The sequence below is a fragment of the Schistocerca americana genome, chromosome 2, assembly GCF_021461395.2.
Source record: "Schistocerca americana isolate TAMUIC-IGC-003095 chromosome 2, iqSchAmer2.1, whole genome shotgun sequence".
Classification (NCBI taxonomy): domain Eukaryota; kingdom Metazoa; phylum Arthropoda; class Insecta; order Orthoptera; family Acrididae; genus Schistocerca; species Schistocerca americana.
The window spans coordinates 778,096,209-778,116,630 of record NC_060120.1 but is presented as its reverse complement, the minus strand read 5'-3'; the positions used below and the strand labels follow the sequence as shown (position 1 = coordinate 778,116,630).

Here is a 20,422-nt window from a genome sequence, read left to right as displayed (position 1 = left end):
AATCAAATCGTACTGTTACCGTTTTCAACTACAAAGTTATTGTCGGATGATCTATTTAAAAAGAAAGAAAAAGGGGTTAGCAGTCTACTAGGACTTTACATTACACTTCAGAACAAAGCGAGCCAATACCTTTTTTTGGGAGCATTTTCTGACCCGTTACGGCATCTCTCCTCGCCTTTTACTTTGTTGAGATTCATTTTTCTGCCGTCTGGCACTTGTCTAGCTTCATTTATCATTTCCTTCATACTTTTTGTTTCTTTACACTTGCGACCGACTGTTACCAGTGTGCTACCCGCAAATCGCGTCTGCAGACATGCGTCATCTGCCGTAGTTCAGTGTACGTGTAACTTGGTAATTGTAGCGTTCAGTTCCAACAATCAGAGCGCGGGTGCACTTACGCTGTGAGCGCCCTTTGTGGATGTACAGTTACCACTTTGATATGTAGCGTCTTCAGTTGCGTATAGTTGTGAACAGAAGTTTTAAACTGATTTGTAATTTAGTTTTCAAGTACTTCACAATGTGCATTTTTCTTCCTTTTTAAATAGATCGTCTACTGATCTTATAGTAAAGGACACCCTGGAATATGAGACGTAATGGGATCTAATCTAGGTTGAACCAGGGAACTATAAGTAGTCGTTTTAACATAGCCTTCACCTCTCGATGATGTGAAGAGTCGCTAGAAACGACGCGTCGTTCAGATTCAATGTTAAGCAGTAGGTCGATAACTAGGGTAGGTGAGGGAAGCACAAGCCGCCGAAGTGGCGTCCAATTGAAAGACTTGCACCAAGCCATTGAGTCGTACGAAATATTGGTATTATTCGATGATGACCTAGTAATAAGTTGAAACCGGCAATGATAAGACTTGCGTGACCTGAAGCAGAAATATGAAACATCAAAATTTCACAAGACGTTCACTGTGTTCTAATAAGGCCGTGTGCCTAGTCGTATGACATACGGACGAGGCTCTTGACTAATTTTAAATTACAGTTTAATCTGTGTTTGAACTTGTTAAGTAAAACACACACACACACACACACACACATACACACACACACACACACACACACACACACACACACACACACACACACACACATGTACATGATGTACTTTGCCTTTTCACGAGCAACCAACATTCAAATGCCATTTCAGAATGAGAGACTCAATGCATATTTCCTTATCAGAAGCTCATCATTTGTATGTCCAAGGACGTAGTATGCTTCATGCCTATTCGACATTTGTTGCCTGCCGCTCTCATGGTGCTGCAATTTTAGTGGCCAGTTGTTATAAACAAGAAATAACAATGGTCCTACAACAAAATCGTGGGGGACAACACAAGTATTTTACTATAAAAATACAGCGACCAGCTATTTTTCTTTAATGCGTTTTATTTATGCCAATATGCATCCATCTTCAGCTGGCAAATTACATGTATCTTCAGTTTCTAAGCCAAAAGAAAAATATATAAGCTTGCCATTTGTAGGAAAACTGTCATATAAAATAGCAAGGAACAGATATCAGAATCAGCTGCTATACAAATAGCAAAATAAAGGACAAAGCTATACATAACATAAAAAATAATACCAAACCGTACAATCAATCAGGAATATACAAACTTAACTGCAACTCATGTCCAGAAACATACACAGGCCAAACAGGTAGAAACTTCAACATACGTTTTCGAGAATACATGGATGCTCTTAGTTTAAAAAACTTATGTAAATCCACATTTGCCCAAAAAAAAATGGTTCAAATGGCTCTGAGCACTATGGGACTTAACTGCTGTGGTCATCAGTCCCCTAGAACTTAGAACTACTTAAACCTAACTAACCTAAGGACATCACACACATCCATGCCCGAGGCAGGATTCGAACCTGCGACCGTAGCAGTCGCGCGGTTCCGGACTGCGCGCCTAGAACCGCTAGACCACCGCGGCCGGACCACATTTGCCCAACATGTAACAGAAGAAGAACATCAAGTAACAGACATATCCCATAACCTACAAGTTCTCTACCTAGCCAACAAAGGAAAAAGAAGAAATCGAAATTTATTCACATAAACATGCATCCCCTTCTGACATACTTAACAACCAAACAGAGTTACCAAACCGAATATTTCTGAAAAACTTCCACACTCTGCTTATCAAACCACTTACTAAGCACAATCAAGAAATAACATGATCTAATATAAACCCAACAAATGTATGTAATAATGTGCAACATAAAAATCTTAATTCTATCTTTGTTATATTGTAAATGTATGAATTACTGCTTTGTATAAATGTGTTATGTTAGTTTATTACCTTTAATACTGCCTAAGTAACAAAAAAAAATATTTTAAATCTATGATGAATTGGTGCTTTTTATAAATGTGTTATGTTAGTTTATCATCTTCAATACTGCCTAAGTAAAATAAACACAAAAAACAAAAAAAACTTTGTATGCATCGTACTTAGAATACTTCTATCACCCTAGTCAATGTAGTAAACAGTAGCTTAGCTAGAACCTCAAAACTTTCGTAAAATATAACTCTGTCCATAGATAAACTGCTTGTACGTAAACAAAACTGTCAGTCGACAACATGGCGAATAACACAGTGCACCTGTGTAAAATACGTGACAAAAACTGTTTGTGCTGTTACAAAAAAGAAGAAAAGCCAAGAAAAAACAAGGAGAGGAGAATGTAAGTAAAATGAACAACTGATAGTGCGTAACTTTAAACTCGCGAAATTGAAGTAAATGATTGGAATGGTTGCTTTTGCATAGGCCAGCTACAGCATCCAAACTGCTGTCGATATTGTACCACTGTAGAAACTGAAGATACATGTAATTTGCTAGCTGAAGATGGGTGCAAACCCGAAATGCATATTGGCATAAATAAAACGCATTAAAAAAGTGGGTGGTCACTGTATTTTTATAGTAAAATATCATTATCCACGGCTACGGAACTCAACAGTCCAAATAAAATGGGCAAATTGTTATTAACATAAGTATTTTTCAGTTGGATGAATCATTCTAATGCATTTCCTGCACTGTCACTTGTTACTCAGCCAATTGTAGTTGCAAAGCCGGTGCTGTGTGGGCAGGTACTGCGGCACTCGGAGCGCCTGTGGGAGTTCCTGGTGGGGCGACCGGCGCCGCTGGTGGGCGCGCGCGAGCGAGTGCGGCAGCTGTGCGAGGCCAGCCGCATCGTGGCGAACGCGCGCCTGCGCGGCCTGCGGCCTCCGGCCCAAGCCACCCCGGCCGCCCTGGAGGTCCGTGCCTGTCGCCTCATGGGCGCTCCTCTTCCTCGCGACTACCAGCCGCCGCCGCAGGCCGCGCGCCGCCCCAAGCCGCTGGATCTCGTCGATCACAAGTGAGCACTGAGCAGCCACAAGCGAGTAGCGACTACATTTTTTACCGCATATCTTCAGTACTGTCAATCCACTTTCGTACATTACTTATCTTCATCAAATAGAACCCATACGACAGGGCTGAAATCAGCGTGATGAGGCATGATCTATCACTCCAGCATGTGCAGTAGCTACAGGCCATTTTTACAAGGGGCGTTCAATAACTAACACATCTCTTTTTTTCTGAAAGTAGCTCGGTTTCATTCAGGATTTCAATACACCATATTTTACCACACTCCTTTGGCTACAAAACCCTGTTTTTCAATGTAATCTCCGTTCAATGGCATGGCCCTACGCGACCTTACTGGGCGGGCCTGTATGCCCTTGTGATACCACTCTACTGGTCGAGGTCGAAGAAACGTTTTGTTGCATCAATAACATCCCCATCGTACACGTACTGCTTCCTGCAGAGTGCATTCTTCGTTGTGACGAAGATCAGTGCAGTGAAATTTTGTGATCTCCTGTCGGGTGAGCAGATTTGTATGAGGCGTTGCATTATCATGGAGAAGGAGAAATTCGTTTGCATTTTTGTGGCGACGGACACGCTCCAACCGTTTCTTCAGTTTGCTGCAGGGGAAGCACAATACACTTCAGAGTCGGTCGTTGCGCTATGAGGGAAGACATCAAACAGAATAATAGCCTCAGAGTCTCAGAAGGCCGTCGTCATGACTTCACTTGCTGGGGCTGTGGCTTTGAACCTTTTCTTCGGAGGAGTAGTAGTGTGGCGCCACTCCATTGATTGCCGTTTAGTTTCCGGTTCGAAGTGATGTTTCATCGCCTGTGACGTCAAAAAATTGTCACGATTAGTTTTGTGACGCGCAAGCAGTTCCGCACAGATGGGACTTCGTTGCTCTTTATGGTCTTCTGTTAGGCGGCAAATACCCCGACTGGTGGGAAAGAGTGTCAGCACTACCGACAGAGACGCTCAATTAAGCAGCGAGGTGTTTGTGATCCGACCGTCACCTTGATTGAGAATGTCCGTACGTGCCAACGTTACAGAAGTCGGCCGGCAGCCACACGGGGGATTACACAGGTTTGCGCAGTCTTGTTGCGATGATGACAGACGCCACGTCCGACTCACCGTGCTTTTGTTCACTGCTACGTCTCTGTAGACATTCTGCAAGCACATATGAATATCTGCAATGCTCCGGTTTTCCGCCAAAAGAAACTCAAAGAAAGCTCTCTGCTTGGAATACAACTTCGTTACAGATGTCATTTGAAGGCTGTGTATACCTCACCTATCAGAACTTTACGAAACTATACGAAATTGGCTGAGGAAAAAAAGTGTTGCATTACTGCTGAACGACCCACGTATATGGTGGGGAAGGAGCAGACTAAACCCCTAATGACTACCTCTGTGTTCGTATCGCTTGTTTGACACCTGTCGTTTAGTGTAAGAGAGTTTAGCTGCCGCCGATATTATTCAATCAGTACATTGAACAAGCAGTAAAGGAAACCAATGAAAAATTTGGAAAGGTTATTAAACTTCAGGGAGAACGTACAGGGTGTTTCAAAAATGACCGGTATATTTGAAACGGCAACAAAAACTAAACGAGCACCGATAGAATTACACCGTTTGTTGCAATATGCTTGGGACAACAGTACATTTTCAGGCGGACAAACTTTCGAAATTACAGTAGTTACAATTTTCAACAACAGATGGCGCTGCAAGTGATGTGAAAGATATAGAAGACAACGCAGTCTGTGGGTGCGCCATTCTGTTCGTCGTCTTTCTGCTGTAAGCGTGTGCTGTTCACAACGTGCAAGTGTGCTGTAGACAACATGGTTTATTCCTTAGAACAGAGGATTTTTCTGGTGTTGGAATTCCACCGCCAAGAACACAGTGTTGTTGCAACAAGACGAAGTTTTCAACGGAGGTTTAATGTAACCAAAGGACCGAAAAGCGATACAATAAAGGATCTGTTTGAAAAATTTCAACGGACTGGGAACGTGACGGATGAACGTGCTGGAAAGGTAGGGCGACCGCGTACGGCAACCACAGAGGGCAACGCGCAGCTAGTACAGCAGGTGATCCAACAGCGGCCTCGGGTTACCGTTCGCCGTGTTGCAGCTGCGGTCCAAATGACGCCAACGTCCACGTATCGTCTCATGCGCCAGAGTTTACACCTCTATCCATACAAAATTCAAACGCGGCAACCCCTCAGCGCCACTACCATTGCTGCACGAGAGACATTCGCTAACGATATAGTGCACAGGATTGATGACGGCGATATGCATGTGGGCAGCATTTGGTTCACTGACGAAGCTTATTTTTACCTGGACGGCTTCGTCAATAAACAGGACTGGCGCATATGGGGAACCGAAAAGCCCCATGTTGCAGTCCCATCGTCCCTGCATCCTCAAAAAGTACTGGTCTGAGCCGCCATTTCTTCCAAAGGAATCATTGGCCCATTTTTCAGATCCGAAACGATAACTGCATCACGCTATCTGGACATTCTTCGTGAATTTGTGGCGGTACAAACTGCCTTAGACGACACTGCGAACACCTCGTGGTTTATGCAAGATGGTGCCCGGCCACATCGCACGGCCGACGTCTTTAATTTCCTGAATGAATATTTCGATGATCGTGTGATTGCTTTGGGCTATCCGAAACATACAGGAGGCGGCGGGAATGGCCTCCCTATTCGCCAGACATGAACCCCTGTGACTTCTTTCTGTGGGGACACTTGAAAGACCAGGTGTACCGCCAGAATCCAGAAACAATTGAACAGCTGAAGCAGTACATCTCATCTGCATGTGAAGCCATTCCGCCAGATACGTTGTCAAAGATTTCGGGTAATTTCATTCAGAGACTACGCCATATTATTGCTACGCATGGTGGATATGTGGAAAATATCGTACTATAGAGTTTCCCAGACCGCAGCGCCATCTGTTGTTGAAAATTGTAACTACTGTAATTTCGAAAGTTTGTCTGCCTGAAAATGTACTGTTGTCCCAAGCATATTGCAACAAACGGTGTATTTCTATCGCTGCTCGTTTAGTTTTTATTGCCGTTTCAAATATACCGGTCATTTTTGAAACACCCTGTATAAGATGTGGGAGGTTCGCCAATTGTAGTTGTGTCAGAGTAGGCGAAGGATTTATAAAAGCAGTTTAACGGAATGGATAGCGTCTTGAGAAATATTTATAAACGCATTGTAATGGTAACTGAACATAATCGAATTAAATCAGACGATGCTGAAAGAAACAGATAAGGAAATGAAGTTGTAAGGTGTCAGGCAAATCCAACACCTTCCATGAAAACCCTGACATGATAAGCAAATCCAGTAGTATGTCACATAGCTCCGAATAAATCGTGACATTAAATTAACCAAAGTAATACGAGTAATGAGTGAGCAAATGGAATACCACAGACTAACACAAGAATGCCTAAATGCATGTCATACCTTCCCACCGTGAGACAGACGCAGTTCCGAGGGGAGAAACGAGAACAGAAGCCGAGAGCAGAACCGTGTTAAGCTAGAAGGCCCTACGATAAGGGACGGACACCCACGTCGCCAGCTAACCGCTAGGACCACCCCCCAGCCCATGTTAAAAGCTAGAGCCCTCCAGAAGAACAGTATAGATCTTACGATAACACTAAAAGGGCCACCCCAACCGCAAGTTTTACCATGAGACTTTTTCGCGTCTCTGTTACGTCAGGACCACCCCCCAGCCCATGTTAAAAGATAGAGCCCTCCAGAAGAACAGTATAGATCCTACGATAACACTAAAAGGACCACACCAGCTGCAAGTTTTAGTGTGAGACGTTTCCGCATCTCTGTTACATTGCAAACTTTAAAAACATTGCCCCACCACGAAAAGTATAACGTTTCTCATTGGATAGACAGAATTTTGTAGGCGGAGCTTAAGGTTAACATTGAGACCCTGATTGGTCAGATGAAAACACAGCCAGATAGTTTTTTTAAACCAACTTCGGTAAATTGTAGTAAGGAGAAGTTAGGAGAGAGTTGCTCCCGAGACGGCAAGGTGAGCAGAGCTGTGCTTTCCGCCGCCCCCTGACGAACACCGACAAGGTAATGAACGCACGCGATGCCGCATAACAGCGCATAAAGCTTCACTCAGAACTGCAGAAGTCTCATCTGTTACACCCCCTTTTGCGTAATACTAGTGTCGATCGTCAATTAAAGCTCATGGTGTTCACAAATTTGCCACTTGAAGTAAAAATCTGAAACACGATGATTTTTCTGTTATATAGTTATTGAGAAGCCACATCAGCCACTGTAATTTACGACAAGTTAGATAAGTAATTAAAGATAATTGAGGGTCACTGTAGACCATTTTGATAGTTTTCTCTTTTGTGAAACTTAATTTAAACCTAGATTATAGATGTGATATGGCATAGGTCATCCTTCGATCCATTGTAGAACTTGAAAACCCACTCAGGGAATATTCGTTCACATTTTTGTTGAACGCAGTTGGTTTTTATCATCCTGTATTAAAACATTTTCTTTTATCAATAGTGCAATTTATAAACAATGTTTTGTGAGTAGAATAAAATTTCCAATGGTAAACTTAACTGCTTTTTCGACGTTATTTTACCAGCTAACTAAAAATAGGAAAGCCTTGAACCCCTTACACTAAATTTAGTTAGTATTAAGATTCTTTCACAGGGAGTGCAGTGGAGCTGACGCTGAAATCATTAAGTATTTGGTTATATCATCGCTAGTCTCACTGAACTCTTCTGAACTCTACATGTCATGTGTGGTCTGGCGTCTCCTTACCAGCAACAGGTCCCAGATTCAAACTAGTCAATTCCGCTCAGAGCATTGTTGCGCGAAAATGGTAGGGAGGCATGACATAGAACAACAGACACCACGCAGAATGTTAGAAGGTGATAAAACTAACAGATGAGTTTCGTTATTTGGGCAGCAAAAGAAGTGATGGTCGAAGGAGAGAGGATATATAATTCAGGCTGGCCATAGCAAGAGAAACATTTCTGAACTAAATGCAACATCATCGTCAACCATGCTGTTTTCTGCGCATTAATTACAACGGTCGCTGCATTTGCTTGCTGTTCCTGTTTTTTTTTTTTCAGCTCCTAGCAATGTAGCACAAACTGTTTGTCAACAACATTCCTTTTGAATCTACTTTCATCATTGATAAATTTTATCTTAACTAGTTTCTTAGTTGGGCCAACGGCCTTGCCGCAGTGGTAACACCGGTTCCCGTCAGATAACCGAAGTTAAGCGCTGTCGGGCTGGGCTAGCACTTGGATGGGTAACCACCCGGTCTGCCGAGCGCTGTTGGCAAGCGGGGTGCACTCAGTCCTTGTGAGGCAAACTGCGGAGCTACTTGACTGAGAAGTAACGGCTCCGGTCTCGGAAACTGACATACGGCTGGGAGAGCGGTGTGCTGACCACATGCCCCTCCATATCCGCATCCAGTGACGCCTGTGGGCTGAGGATGAGACGGCGGCCGGTCGGTAGCGTTGGGCGTTCATGGCCTGTTCGGTAGGCGTTTAGTTTAGTTTTAGTTCCTTAATTACGACACTATACACCGAATACAAAGATTTTACAAATTAAGCGTCAATGATTCTGAAGTGTCTGTAGGCGCACAAAGCCAAAAGTTACAGAACAAAAAGCAGCTTAAGTGTTCAAAATGCAGTCGATAGAGGCGTTATACTACGAAAGATATAATATATTACGCCAACTGAAGATGACTAGTACCCCTAAGCGACTCTTCGCATCAATAAAGTTATAAAAAAGATGGCTGGTTACTGTATTTCTTCAAGTAATATAAATAGCAGAGTAATACGCCCCAAAGATTTCATGGCTTGATCGCGTTCATGGAAAGCATTTCAAACCACATCGCACATCATCTGATGGCTTTCAGAAAATAACGGAACTTGCTGCATGAACTATATTGGTCAATACTCAGTACACTACATAACTACTAGGGAAAAAAGCTTTTCTGAGCCTTATTTAAAATTTTTAGCCGTATGGTACAATTTTATAATTGTTTCACTATATTGAATCTAAAGAAAGTCCTGCTGAATAATGGAATCCATTCAGTTGCCACAGTGAGAGCTACTTGCCTGGAACTTCCTACGATGCTGACAGAAATATAAGCTGGAAAGAGCGCAAATTCAGTTTGAATGCAAAGGCGGGATTGCTGCTATACTGTGGAAGAACACCAAATATATGACCATACTCATGACTTTGGGCAACCATAAACACACCACAACAGCCCCTAGAAAGAATCCTAACGGAATTAAAACAATGGGGGGCCTTCCGCCTGCTTTTGCCATAGACGATGATGTAATGGAAGGCATTTATAATTACAAACAGCTACAAGAACGCTGTGAATTCGATCTCTGTTTCCACAGATGGTTACATCGGACATTTGAACTGACAATTGTTAATACTTTCGATGCTTCCTTGATTTATGGAATCTGATTATAGAACATCAAGGTGGGACAGAATTCACGATCGGGAATGTTCAAAGTTATTGTATTGAAACAAGAAGCAACACGAAAGATGAACGTGGACATGACTCCGTAGCTCTAACAGAAATTTATTCAACAGAAAAAGATGCATGCAAGAATGGAATAAGACAGAAATGAATATTCTTACATATGTCAAACTGTCTCTGTATACTGACCATCATTATCGGCGCAAAGTTATTTCACTGCCATGTGCTCTGCTTACCGGTGCAGAATTTTGCTAGTGATCGTTCCCAGGGTACTGGTAATCTCTTCTTTCAGCTCTTAAACGGAAGTCGTACGAGTTGTGGGAAACTTTTCCTTTAAGAAGGACGAAAGTCATTTATCGCACGTTGTTGAGTCTGGGCTTCTGGTCGGCCATATAAGAGGCCCTCCACGTCCTGTCCATAACGAAAACCAGTCTCGGAGACCAGGGGCAGTATCCTTTTGCATAACAACGTCGTTCAGCAGGCCAGCTTTGCCGAGTTCAGGTAACAACCAGTGAGATGACATCCAGAGGTACAGTGCCCCTGTTGCGGACACATGAAAGAAATGCAACCCGATGATAAGGTCACTGGTAACACCGCCCATAGCACAACATGGGGAGGGTGTTGGTTAATTTCTTCATAATAATGATGGTTGTCTTTCGCCCAGATATAAACACTTAGAGACCGCGGGCTAAGACAGACAGCTGATAATGTTGAAAAAGTAACTGTTCGCTTGGATCGCGTCACGTATTAATATAATGACAATAAAAAATTCATTGATGCTGCCAGGTCTAAATGACGCATGGAGGTTCTGGGAATTTCACTTCCACCACCCCCTTCCTTGTCGATCTTGCTGATGAAAGAAGCAATGACGCGTCTTCCACTGTGTGGTACATTTGTCACAGATCCTGTTTCAAAGGCCTTTCTTTCCAGTTTCCAAAGATTAGACTCCGTTGAGGTTTCTTTCTTGAAGCGATTAATTTAAAAAAGTTTTCGGTAATTTCATCATATGTCCCATCTGTTCACTTCTTCTCATGCATTCATACACTAAGAAGGCGTTCTTCAATGGCGAATCAGCTTGTGTTATAATACACAATTTTTTACAATGGTATCACCTTGCAAAGGCGCCCATACCTGGCACCAATGCGGAAGGAAGGAGGCATGCGTTCCCCTAGCTCTTAAGGAACAGAAAAAAATACTGTGTAGTCAGATGTTTTGCTTTCAAGAAAATGATTTAAAAGTCGGTAGTATGTATAATTTTAACTGGGTCGCAACTGGAGCTTTTTTATGGTTACTTACAAGTCGTCACTCGTCTTTCTCCCTACAAACATCTTACGGACGCTCTTCTCACATCGATAGCAAAACATAATACGATCACATGCCGTAGCATTTGCCCGAACCAAAAGCAAAAAAAAAAAAAATTGCAATTTGAGTAACGTCTACCAGAAGACAGACGCACTAGAGACTCTTAGAATATACATCCACATCCATGTAACAGTGAAACTATACGTAAGTCAATTGAATATTTTCTGATCGTGACTTCAGGCCCTTCCTGTAGACCACTTGGGTATTCAGGTACGACTTGCAAAATCGTTTATTGATTGTATTTTATCTCAGAAACAGAAAAGGAGGCCACTTAGATTTCTGAGCAAAATGTAAATAACACCAGAGTATACACTACTTGTCAGAATGGGGAGATCGTAAGTCTATGTTTGAACAAACCTACAGATTTTGTGGTTAATGTCCATGGAATGTGAGGCACAAAAGAACGATGTATGTATATATTTGCTGTTAGGTTGGTGCAGAAGTTCGTAATTTTTTAGTTTTACATGTTGGTATTCCGGTTGCTACGGGTTTATTTATCGATTGTCATTTTTTATTCGATAGTGAGTGGAGCTGTGGACGCTTGGAAATGGAGTTCCAAGTGAAGAAACCGGAACATTTCCGACAAATTCTTCTGTTTCAGTTCTCTTGAGTGCTGACAGCAACGGAGGCAATGACAAACATGTGCGCCTTGTGTGAGAGTAATGCCACTGGACAGAGCACGGCAAGAAAGTGGTTTCCTCGTATTAAGAAGTATCGTTTTGATGTTAGTGACTCTCCCCGTTCAGGATGTCCTTCGGGTTTTGATGAAGATCGTTTAAACGCGTTAATCCGCAATGATCCGCTTCAGAGAGCTAGCTAGAGAAAATGGTTCAAATGGCTCTGAGCACTATGGGACTTAACTTCTGAGGTCATCAGTCCCCTAGAACTTAGAACTACTTAAACCTAAGTGACCTAAGGACATCACACACATCCATGCCTGAGGCAGGATTCGAACCTGCGACCGTATTGGTCGCGCGGTTCCAGACTGTAGCGCCTAGAACCGCTTGGCCACCCCGGCCGGCAGCTAGCTAGAGAACTGGCAGATGTGATGAACTGTGAGTATTACCGCGTGACATTTGCATGCAGTTGAGAAGGTTCAAAAATCGTTTGTATAGGTACCGCATGCTACAAGTCAAAATCTCAAAAATCAGCGGGTGGCATACGTGCATCTCTGCTTGGTATCATCAGTTGGCTCATGAACAACACCGACCATTCCTATCCTGTGTCATTACTGGTGACGAGAAATGCTGCCTTTGTGCTGACTTAAGGAAAAGAAAGGGATGTTTGGGCCCAAACAAAGCAGTAGTTCTCCGTACATAGACCTGCGCGCATCCACGAGAGATAATGTTATGCATCTGATGGAACAGCGATTGTGTTGCGCACTACGAACAGCTTCCCCAAGGTTTAACCACCACTGCTGACATTTATTGTCAACAACTGAGACGTCTTGTAGATGCAGTCCAAGAACAACGACAAGGAAGACTGCGTGAAGAGATGCTACTCCACGATAACGCTCGCCCGCATCCTACTAGACTGCCAAAAACACTACAGGCGTTGGGTTGGGAAGTCATTCCGCACTCACCTTGTTCACCTGCACTTGCGCCCTCATATTTTCATCTTTTTCACTTTCTGTCGAACAACCTTCAAGGAACTTCCTTTCCGGATGAAAATACGCTCTAACCCTGGCTCGATGAGTTCTTTGCCTCGAAACCACGTGATTTCTACAGTCACGAAATCGAAAAGTTACCCCATCGTTGGGAGACGGTTGTAAGTAGTGAAGCAGAATATATTACTGACGACTAAAGTCTCTGTCGTGTGTATTTGTTGTGTTTATTAAACTTACGGGAAAAGGCTACGAACTCATGCACCAAACCAATTAGCTCAAATTTCCGGGAAACTACTAGATGAATATTTATTTAATTTACAGCGGTGTTACTGAAGTATCAGTCCCGTACAGTACACAGCAGAAATCCAAACACTTCGAAAAATTCTAAGAAATTATCAAAAGATTACAAAGTAAAGTCAAGTCGTCTAAAAGATCGAGCGAAAATGGCTGTTATAACGTCGCGTTTCACAGTAATATGTCGGTTAACGGACTGGCCTTCCAATCCGTTCAGCCTTTCTTCTTTTACTGTCGAACCAAGTAAGTTTCAGTCGACGCAGGTAGAACTTTGCTCTCAACTGCAGGTTGATATAGGAAGGACAGCAGATAGTTGAAGCAGTGTTCGAATCTTTCGAAAGAATTGAAATAAATAATTATTTACATTTTTTTTTTTTTTTTCAGTAGCTCTACAGCCCTTGGTGAGCCTTGGCTTCTTCAACAATCTTCCTCCACACTTCTCGGTTATTTGCTGCTCTTTTCCACCCCCGGACTCCCATATTGCTGATATCCATTATTACCTCATCGATCCATCTTCTTCTAGGTCTCCCTTTTCGCCTAACTGAATGGATCATACCTTTCATCATTTTCTTTGGCATTCTATCCTCTGCCATTCTCTCCAAGTGTCCTAGCCATCGTATTCGCTGTGATTTAACAAATTTTACTATGTCCCTGCCTTGTATTAACTCCTGTAATTCAGCATTGTAGCGTATTCTCCAGCCTTCTTCCTCCCTTATTGGCCCATAGATTTTGCGTAGTATTTTCCGCTCAACGCTTCTTAGAGCATTTTTATCGTGTTCTGTCAATGTCCATACCTCTGAGCCGTATGTGATAACTGGGCGGACTAGGGAATTATATATTAGCAATTTAGTTTTTCTTGTAACAAGGCTACTTTTGAAAAGCTGCATATTTGCAAAGTAAGCTCTGTTTCCTGCTTGTATTCTTTCCCTTATAGCCTTTCCAATACTGTTATCATTTGTTATTAGGGCTCCCAAATAGTTAAAAGAGGACACTCCATTGAAGCATTTCCCATTGATGTTTAGGTTTTTAGGGGTTCTTCTGGCCTCAGATTGTGACATTACCATATATTTTGTTTTGTTTACATTTACTATGAGGCCAATTTTTAAGGCTTCTGTTTCCATTGCCCGGTATGTTTCTAGGAGTGTATTGGTATTTCTTCCTACTATAGCAATGTCATCAGCGTATGCACATATCTGGCTAGTTTTCATAAATATGGTGCCTCTTTTGTTGATTTTATTTACTGCACTATGCAGGGCAATGTTGAATAGGACAGTGGAGAGGCTATCCCCTTGCTTCACACCTTTATTAAAGTCAAAGCTCTCACTTGTTCTGCTAAGGACCTTTACTTTTGCTCTTGTCTCTGTCATTGTCATTCTGATTAGTCTTATTAATTTAGCACATATACCAACTTCTTTCAGTACTCTGTATAGTTCTTGCCGAATTATGCTGTCAAAGGCTTGTTTGAAATCGATGAATAAGAAATGCAGATCTATATCATATTCATAGAACTTTTCCATCATTTGCCTTATCACAAATATTTGATCAGTTGTTCCTCTGCCCGGTCGAAAGCCACACTGATATTCCCCTAGTATGCCTTCTGCACACTTCCGTATCCTTTCGTTTAATATACTTGTGAAGATCTTATAAGCTGTACTTAGGAGTGTTACACCTCTATAGTTTTCACATGCTGTTCTGTCCCCTTTCTTATAAATGGGGACTATTATTCCAATTTTCCAATTATCTGGCATAGTTTCTGTTTCCCATATATCTGATATTAATGTGTGCAGTTCCTTTATTACAGCCTCACCACCAGTTTTTATTAATTCAGCAATTATGCTGTCTTCCCCAGGGGCTCGATTGTTTTTTGACTTGTGCACAGCCTGGGAGACCTCTTGTAGTGTTGGTTTTCTTGCCTCATTGGTTTCATTGTCTACTTCCAGCTCCACTCTTCCCTCCTGTGCAGCTGTCTCTTCATCTTCTAGGCTGGTGCTTAGTGTATCTTTGAAATATTCTGCCCATCTTCCCACTATCTGTTCTTCCTCCCTTATCATTTTCCCATCTTTACTGGAACAGGCCATTGTTTTTGGTTGGAATCTATTCTTCATTTTGCCTATGGCATGATAGAACTTTCTTATTTCACTCTGTTCCTTTAGTTCTTCTAGTTCTTGAAATTTCTTCTTATTCCACTCTCTTTTCTTTCTCTTGCACAGTCTGTTAGCTCTTCTCCTTAATTCTCTATATTGTTCCACATTATTTCTGGTTTCTCTCTGTAGCATTTTTGTTCTTGCCCTGTTCTTTTCCTCTATTGCTGACCTGCAATCTTCATCAAACCACTCCTGGGTTCTTCTGTTCCTTCTTCATTAATCGCAATAATTCCCGTAGTTCGAGATGGTGTGCTGACCCTGTTTCTCTCCGCAGCACTGTTGGATGCAGAATACTGAATGTGCTAGCTTATCAAACTGCCGTCTTCATTGAAAACACACACAAGTTATACCGAACAAACCGAAAATTTACTTCCAGTAGCTGAGGGGGTCGAAAGCTGTCTTATAAGCTGATCGACGAAAAACCACTAGTTACGTGGCTTCGAGCTTGTGTCTTCACTTTTTATGTGGTTGGAGGTGCTTACTTTGATATGGCTGGAGAATGATTTGAAGGTTACTCTCGCTTTAATAGGTCTGTTACACTTCACGTGACCCATCCTGCTAAAATCATTCACTATTTTTTTTCTACGTGGAAGGCACCTATTTGCTTTACATACATTTTCGAACGAAGATACTAACCTTGAGTCTATTATGCTCTGTTCCGAAACACCCCAGACGCAGCCACGCTGCATCTAAATTCTTCCTAGTATGGCACTGAGACTGGAGACAAGGGAAGATAATTAGCTCAAACCTGTCCTTGGGTGACCTGTTTTCAGCTACACGAAAATCTTTACACAAATGTAGATTTAGTAATATTATGAAACTTTTCATCATCTACTCTGCTTTATAAGAGTTGAAGCCTCATGCAGTTTTGTGAATCTTCCTCTACTGTTTATTATCATCTTCTTTGTATCTTAAAATCAAACTGTCAATAGATGTCCATTCGATTGTGTTCTGCATGGAAGATGGCATTCCGGTTAACAGACAACCACGCCGACAATATCGTCAGGGGACCTCTCAAACGGGGTAGTGTTTGCCAGGTAGTCCCACATCCACAATCACCGTGTACACAGTCACAGACGATGCAGTATGGCGCAGGGAAGACGCTTGCCAGGCTGTCTGCCGTGGAAGGTCGTAGGAAGATAGGAAGTAGGACAGTCGCAAACTGATGTCGCCCAATGTGATTCGTTCTGTTTTTTTCTAGGAAGTGGTGACATTTTATAGAGACCGAAACAGTATCCTGATGACCAGAGCAGGGCCGACCATTTGTGACATGAGAAAGAGGGGGCCGTTATTTGGCTTAAGGGCAGGACTGTACCGCCTTGGTATTGCACAGCAACTGGCATCTGACCTCGCAGCTTCCAGTGGACGTGTTGTATCGAGGCAAACGGTGTACAGAAGATTTCAGCAAAGTGGTCTTTGTTGTCAGAGATCTGCTGTATGTGTACCTCTGACGTGTCTTCACAGAAGTGAAGGTCTATAACGGAGTCGTCAACATGCCACCGGGACAGTCGAACAGTGGGCCAATGCTCTTTTCGCAGATGAGGCCCAATGTTGTCTGGAGAGTGACTCTCGACGGACTCGCATCTGGAGTGACCGTGAAACACAATTTCGGGACCTAAAAATTGTGGAAACAGACCGATATCGAGGAGGATCCCTAATGGTGTGGCAAGAGATTATGTTGACCAGTCCAACGCCGCTTCATGAAATTGTATGGGTGAAAAAGCAAGGTTTAACCGCTGTTAGGTATCGTGAAGAGATCTTGGGATCCGATGTACGGTTGTTGCGAGATGCTGCGGAACCAGACTTTGTACTGATAACCAATAATGCTCGACTTCATAGAGCACAGATGATTGATATTTTCTTGGAAACGGAAGATATTGCACACGTGGCGTAACCTGCTCGCTCTCCCTATTTGAATCCCATACAGTATGTCTGGGATGCACTAGCGAGACGGGTTGCATCACGTCAGCATCCACCAACCACTCTCCAAGACCTGCGAGCAGCTCTGCAGGAAGAACGTGCGTTATTACCTCAACAAGAAACTAATGACATCATTTACAGCATTGCTAACCAGAGATCGTCACACTCCATGCTGAGCACATTAACGAGTTGTCAGAATGTGTGTGCAAATCTGACAAGTTGGATAAAACGAAAAACATGATTGTCTACCGTTATGCATTTAGCAATTGTGTACGTTATGTATTCTTTACACTGTTTCTACTGTACTTTCACCTGTTTGTACTGTTTTGCGGCAAAATAAATACACTACTGGCCATTAAAATTGCTACACCAAGAAGAAATGCATGTGATAAACGGGTATTCATTGGGAAAATATATTATACTAGAAGTGACATGTGATTATATTTTCACGCAATTTTGATGCATAGATCCTGAGAAATCAGTACCCAGAACAACCACCTCTGGCCGTAATAACGGCCTTGATACGCCTGGGCATTGAGTCAAACAGAGCTTGAATGGCGTGTACAGGTACAGATGCCCATGCAGCTTCTACACGATAACACAGTTCATCAAGAGTAGTGACTGACGTATTGTGACGAGCCAGTTGCTCGGCCACCATTGACCAGACGTTTTCAGTTGGTGAGAGATCTGGAGAATGTGCTGGCCAGGGCAGCAGTCGAACATTTTCTGTATCCAGAAAGGCCCGTACAGGACCTGCAACATGCAGTCGTGCATTATCCTCTGAAATGTAGGGTTTCGCAGGGATCGAATGAAGGGTAGAGCCACGGGTCGTAACACATCTCAAATGTAACGTCCACTGTTCAAAGTCCCGAGACGTGTAACCAATCACACCCCATTCCATCACGCCGGGTGATACGCCAGTATGGCGATGACGAATACATGCTTCCAATGTGCGTTCATCGGATGTCGCCAAACACGGACGCGACCATCATGGTGCTGTAAACAGAACCCGGATTCATCCGAAAAAATGACGTTTTGCCATTCGTGCACCCAGGTTCGTCGTTGAGTACACCATCGCAGGCTCTCCTGTCTGTGAGGCAGCGTCAAGGGTAACCGCAGCCATGGTCTCCGAGGTGATGGTACGCATTTCTTCTCCTTACACGAGGCATCACAACAACGTTTCACCAGGCAACGCCGGTCAACTGCTGTTTGTGTATGAGAAATCGGTTGGAAACTTTCCTCATGTCAGCACGTTGTAGGTGTCGCCGCCGGCGCCAACCTTGTGTGAATACTCTGGAAAGCTAATCATTTGCATATCATAGCATCTCCTTCCTGTCGGTTAAATTTCGCGTCTGTAGAACGTCCTCTTCGTGGTGTTGCAATCACCATCACTTTAAACCTACATCTTCTAGGGTGGCGTTCTTTACTAATCCCGTAAGGTACGTTTCCCTAGATGTGGAAATTTATCGCAGTAGTGTATATTTGAATGCATGCTGTCTGTTCCTTCGAAAGAATAGACGCCATGCAGATCCCGAAACTGTGAAACATTGTATGTAAACTGAAGGGGTATCACTGCTATCAGCTGCAGCGGGACATTAAGCGTAATCGGCGGCGACGGGAGAAAACGTGTAGTGGACCAGGATTCGAACTCAGGATCTCCTGCGTATTAGGCAGGAGCGTTAACCACTGCGCCATCCGGGACACAGCGGTATCCCAACTGCACGGAGTATCGGTACGCCTCATCGTCGATCCACACTCCCACTAAGAACCACTTATTTGCAGTCCCTGTCCCGGCTTCGAATCCCAGTCCGGTACACATTTTCTCTCGTCGCCGCCGATTCCGCTTTAATTCCCACTGCAGCTGATAGCAGTGATCCTCCTTCAATTTACGTATAAAATATACGTAACCTGGTAGAATTTGCGTTTGTTGCTTTAGTTTTGGACACCAGTGTCTTTTTTGGGGCTAGAAAAATTAGCCCACGAAAGAGGTAATGAATTTAAGAAAGAAAGGAATGAGCAGTGTACTGAAGGCTGGCACCGGCGGCCGTGCGGCAGGAAGGTGATCCTGAAGCGCGACCAGTGGCTGCCGACGACGCGCTGCCCAGCGCTGCAGGCGTGGCTGCTGGCGGACGTGGCGCGCGCGCGCCTCGCGCTGCACGAGTTCTCGCGGGCGGCGCCGCGCGCGCTGCGCAGCTACCACGCGGCCGTGGCGGCCGGCGCCGTGCCCTGGCAGATGCTGGCGCTCGTGCTGCAGGCCAAGGCGCTCGTCTTCCTGCGCGGCCGCGAGGACGCCCGCCTCGCGCTGCTCGAGGCCGCTACCGAGGCCGAGATCATGGGCGACAGCAAGCTCGCGGAGTTCCTGCGAATCGTGAGTCTTCCCACCGTCACGTTAATCCTACATCCTCTAGGGTGGCGTTCTTTACTAATCCCTTAAGGTACGTTTCGCTAGATGTGGAAATTTATCGCAGCGTGCTACAGAATACGCTTTCGTCTTTCGCTGTCCGATGCGGACCGCAGGGCGCTGTGTGAAACATTTGCCTAGGTTTGGGCGGTGCTCTTCAAAACGTAACAATTAAAGTGCCGTTTTTTTAATATAATTTGACAACTGTACATGACAGTTCTAGCAGTACCACCACTTGCAACGTAGGTTAGAAATCAGATTAATAATGTTGCACATGCAGCATACGTTCGCTTTATCGGGCAACAACAAAGTTATTGACTGTGAATTGTATCGTCAGAATGGAAATAATGAAGTCACTGTAAAAAAGTCATTAATTTTGGCACTTATCTTGAATGGATTCCCACGTAGATTTCGTCGAAGTTGTTATGGTTCATCTTGCTGATTCTAGGGTGATTCCACTTTGACTGCTAGAAGGTGCAGATTGTATTTCAGCAATATTTGAAGACCTAACAAATGCGTTTTTCAGGAAATTCTTAATGATCAAACAATCCCAGATCAGAACAATAGTATTGGTAGACATACTTTTTGACTTGGTGTTCACGATCCACATTTTTATTAAACTTCTTGTAAATTCACATATACTTCTTCTTAATTGTCACAGCATCAAGAAAACAGTTTTGTATCAATCTTCATATATTTAATTTCCACTTTAACCAAACACAAGACTTGACTGTTCTTTTACAAAGCGAAATAACAACTTAACTTCTGCAAAGTGAAACAAAGACTGCTCTCTGTGCGCATTCGCGCCAAAACGGTTACATGTAAGTCAAAGATTATGACAGTCTCACGGAAATGAATACACACAAGAAC

The 20,422-nt window shown here is 43.4% G+C and overlaps 1 protein-coding gene and 1 pseudogene across 1 annotated transcript in view; both read left to right on the top strand.

The window, feature by feature from the left end:
* The first annotated feature begins 3,003 nt into the window (after positions 1–3,003).
* LOC124594426 overlaps positions 3,004–20,422 on the top strand; it is a 79,718-nt gene continuing 62,299 nt past the window's right edge. The window contains exon 1 of the mRNA XM_047132797.1: positions 3,004–3,353. Coding sequence (XP_046988753.1) covers positions 3,004–3,353 — 350 coding nt within the window. The remainder of the gene's footprint in view (positions 3,354–20,422) is intronic.
* Positions 8,546–8,663, top strand: LOC124597511 (annotated as a pseudogene).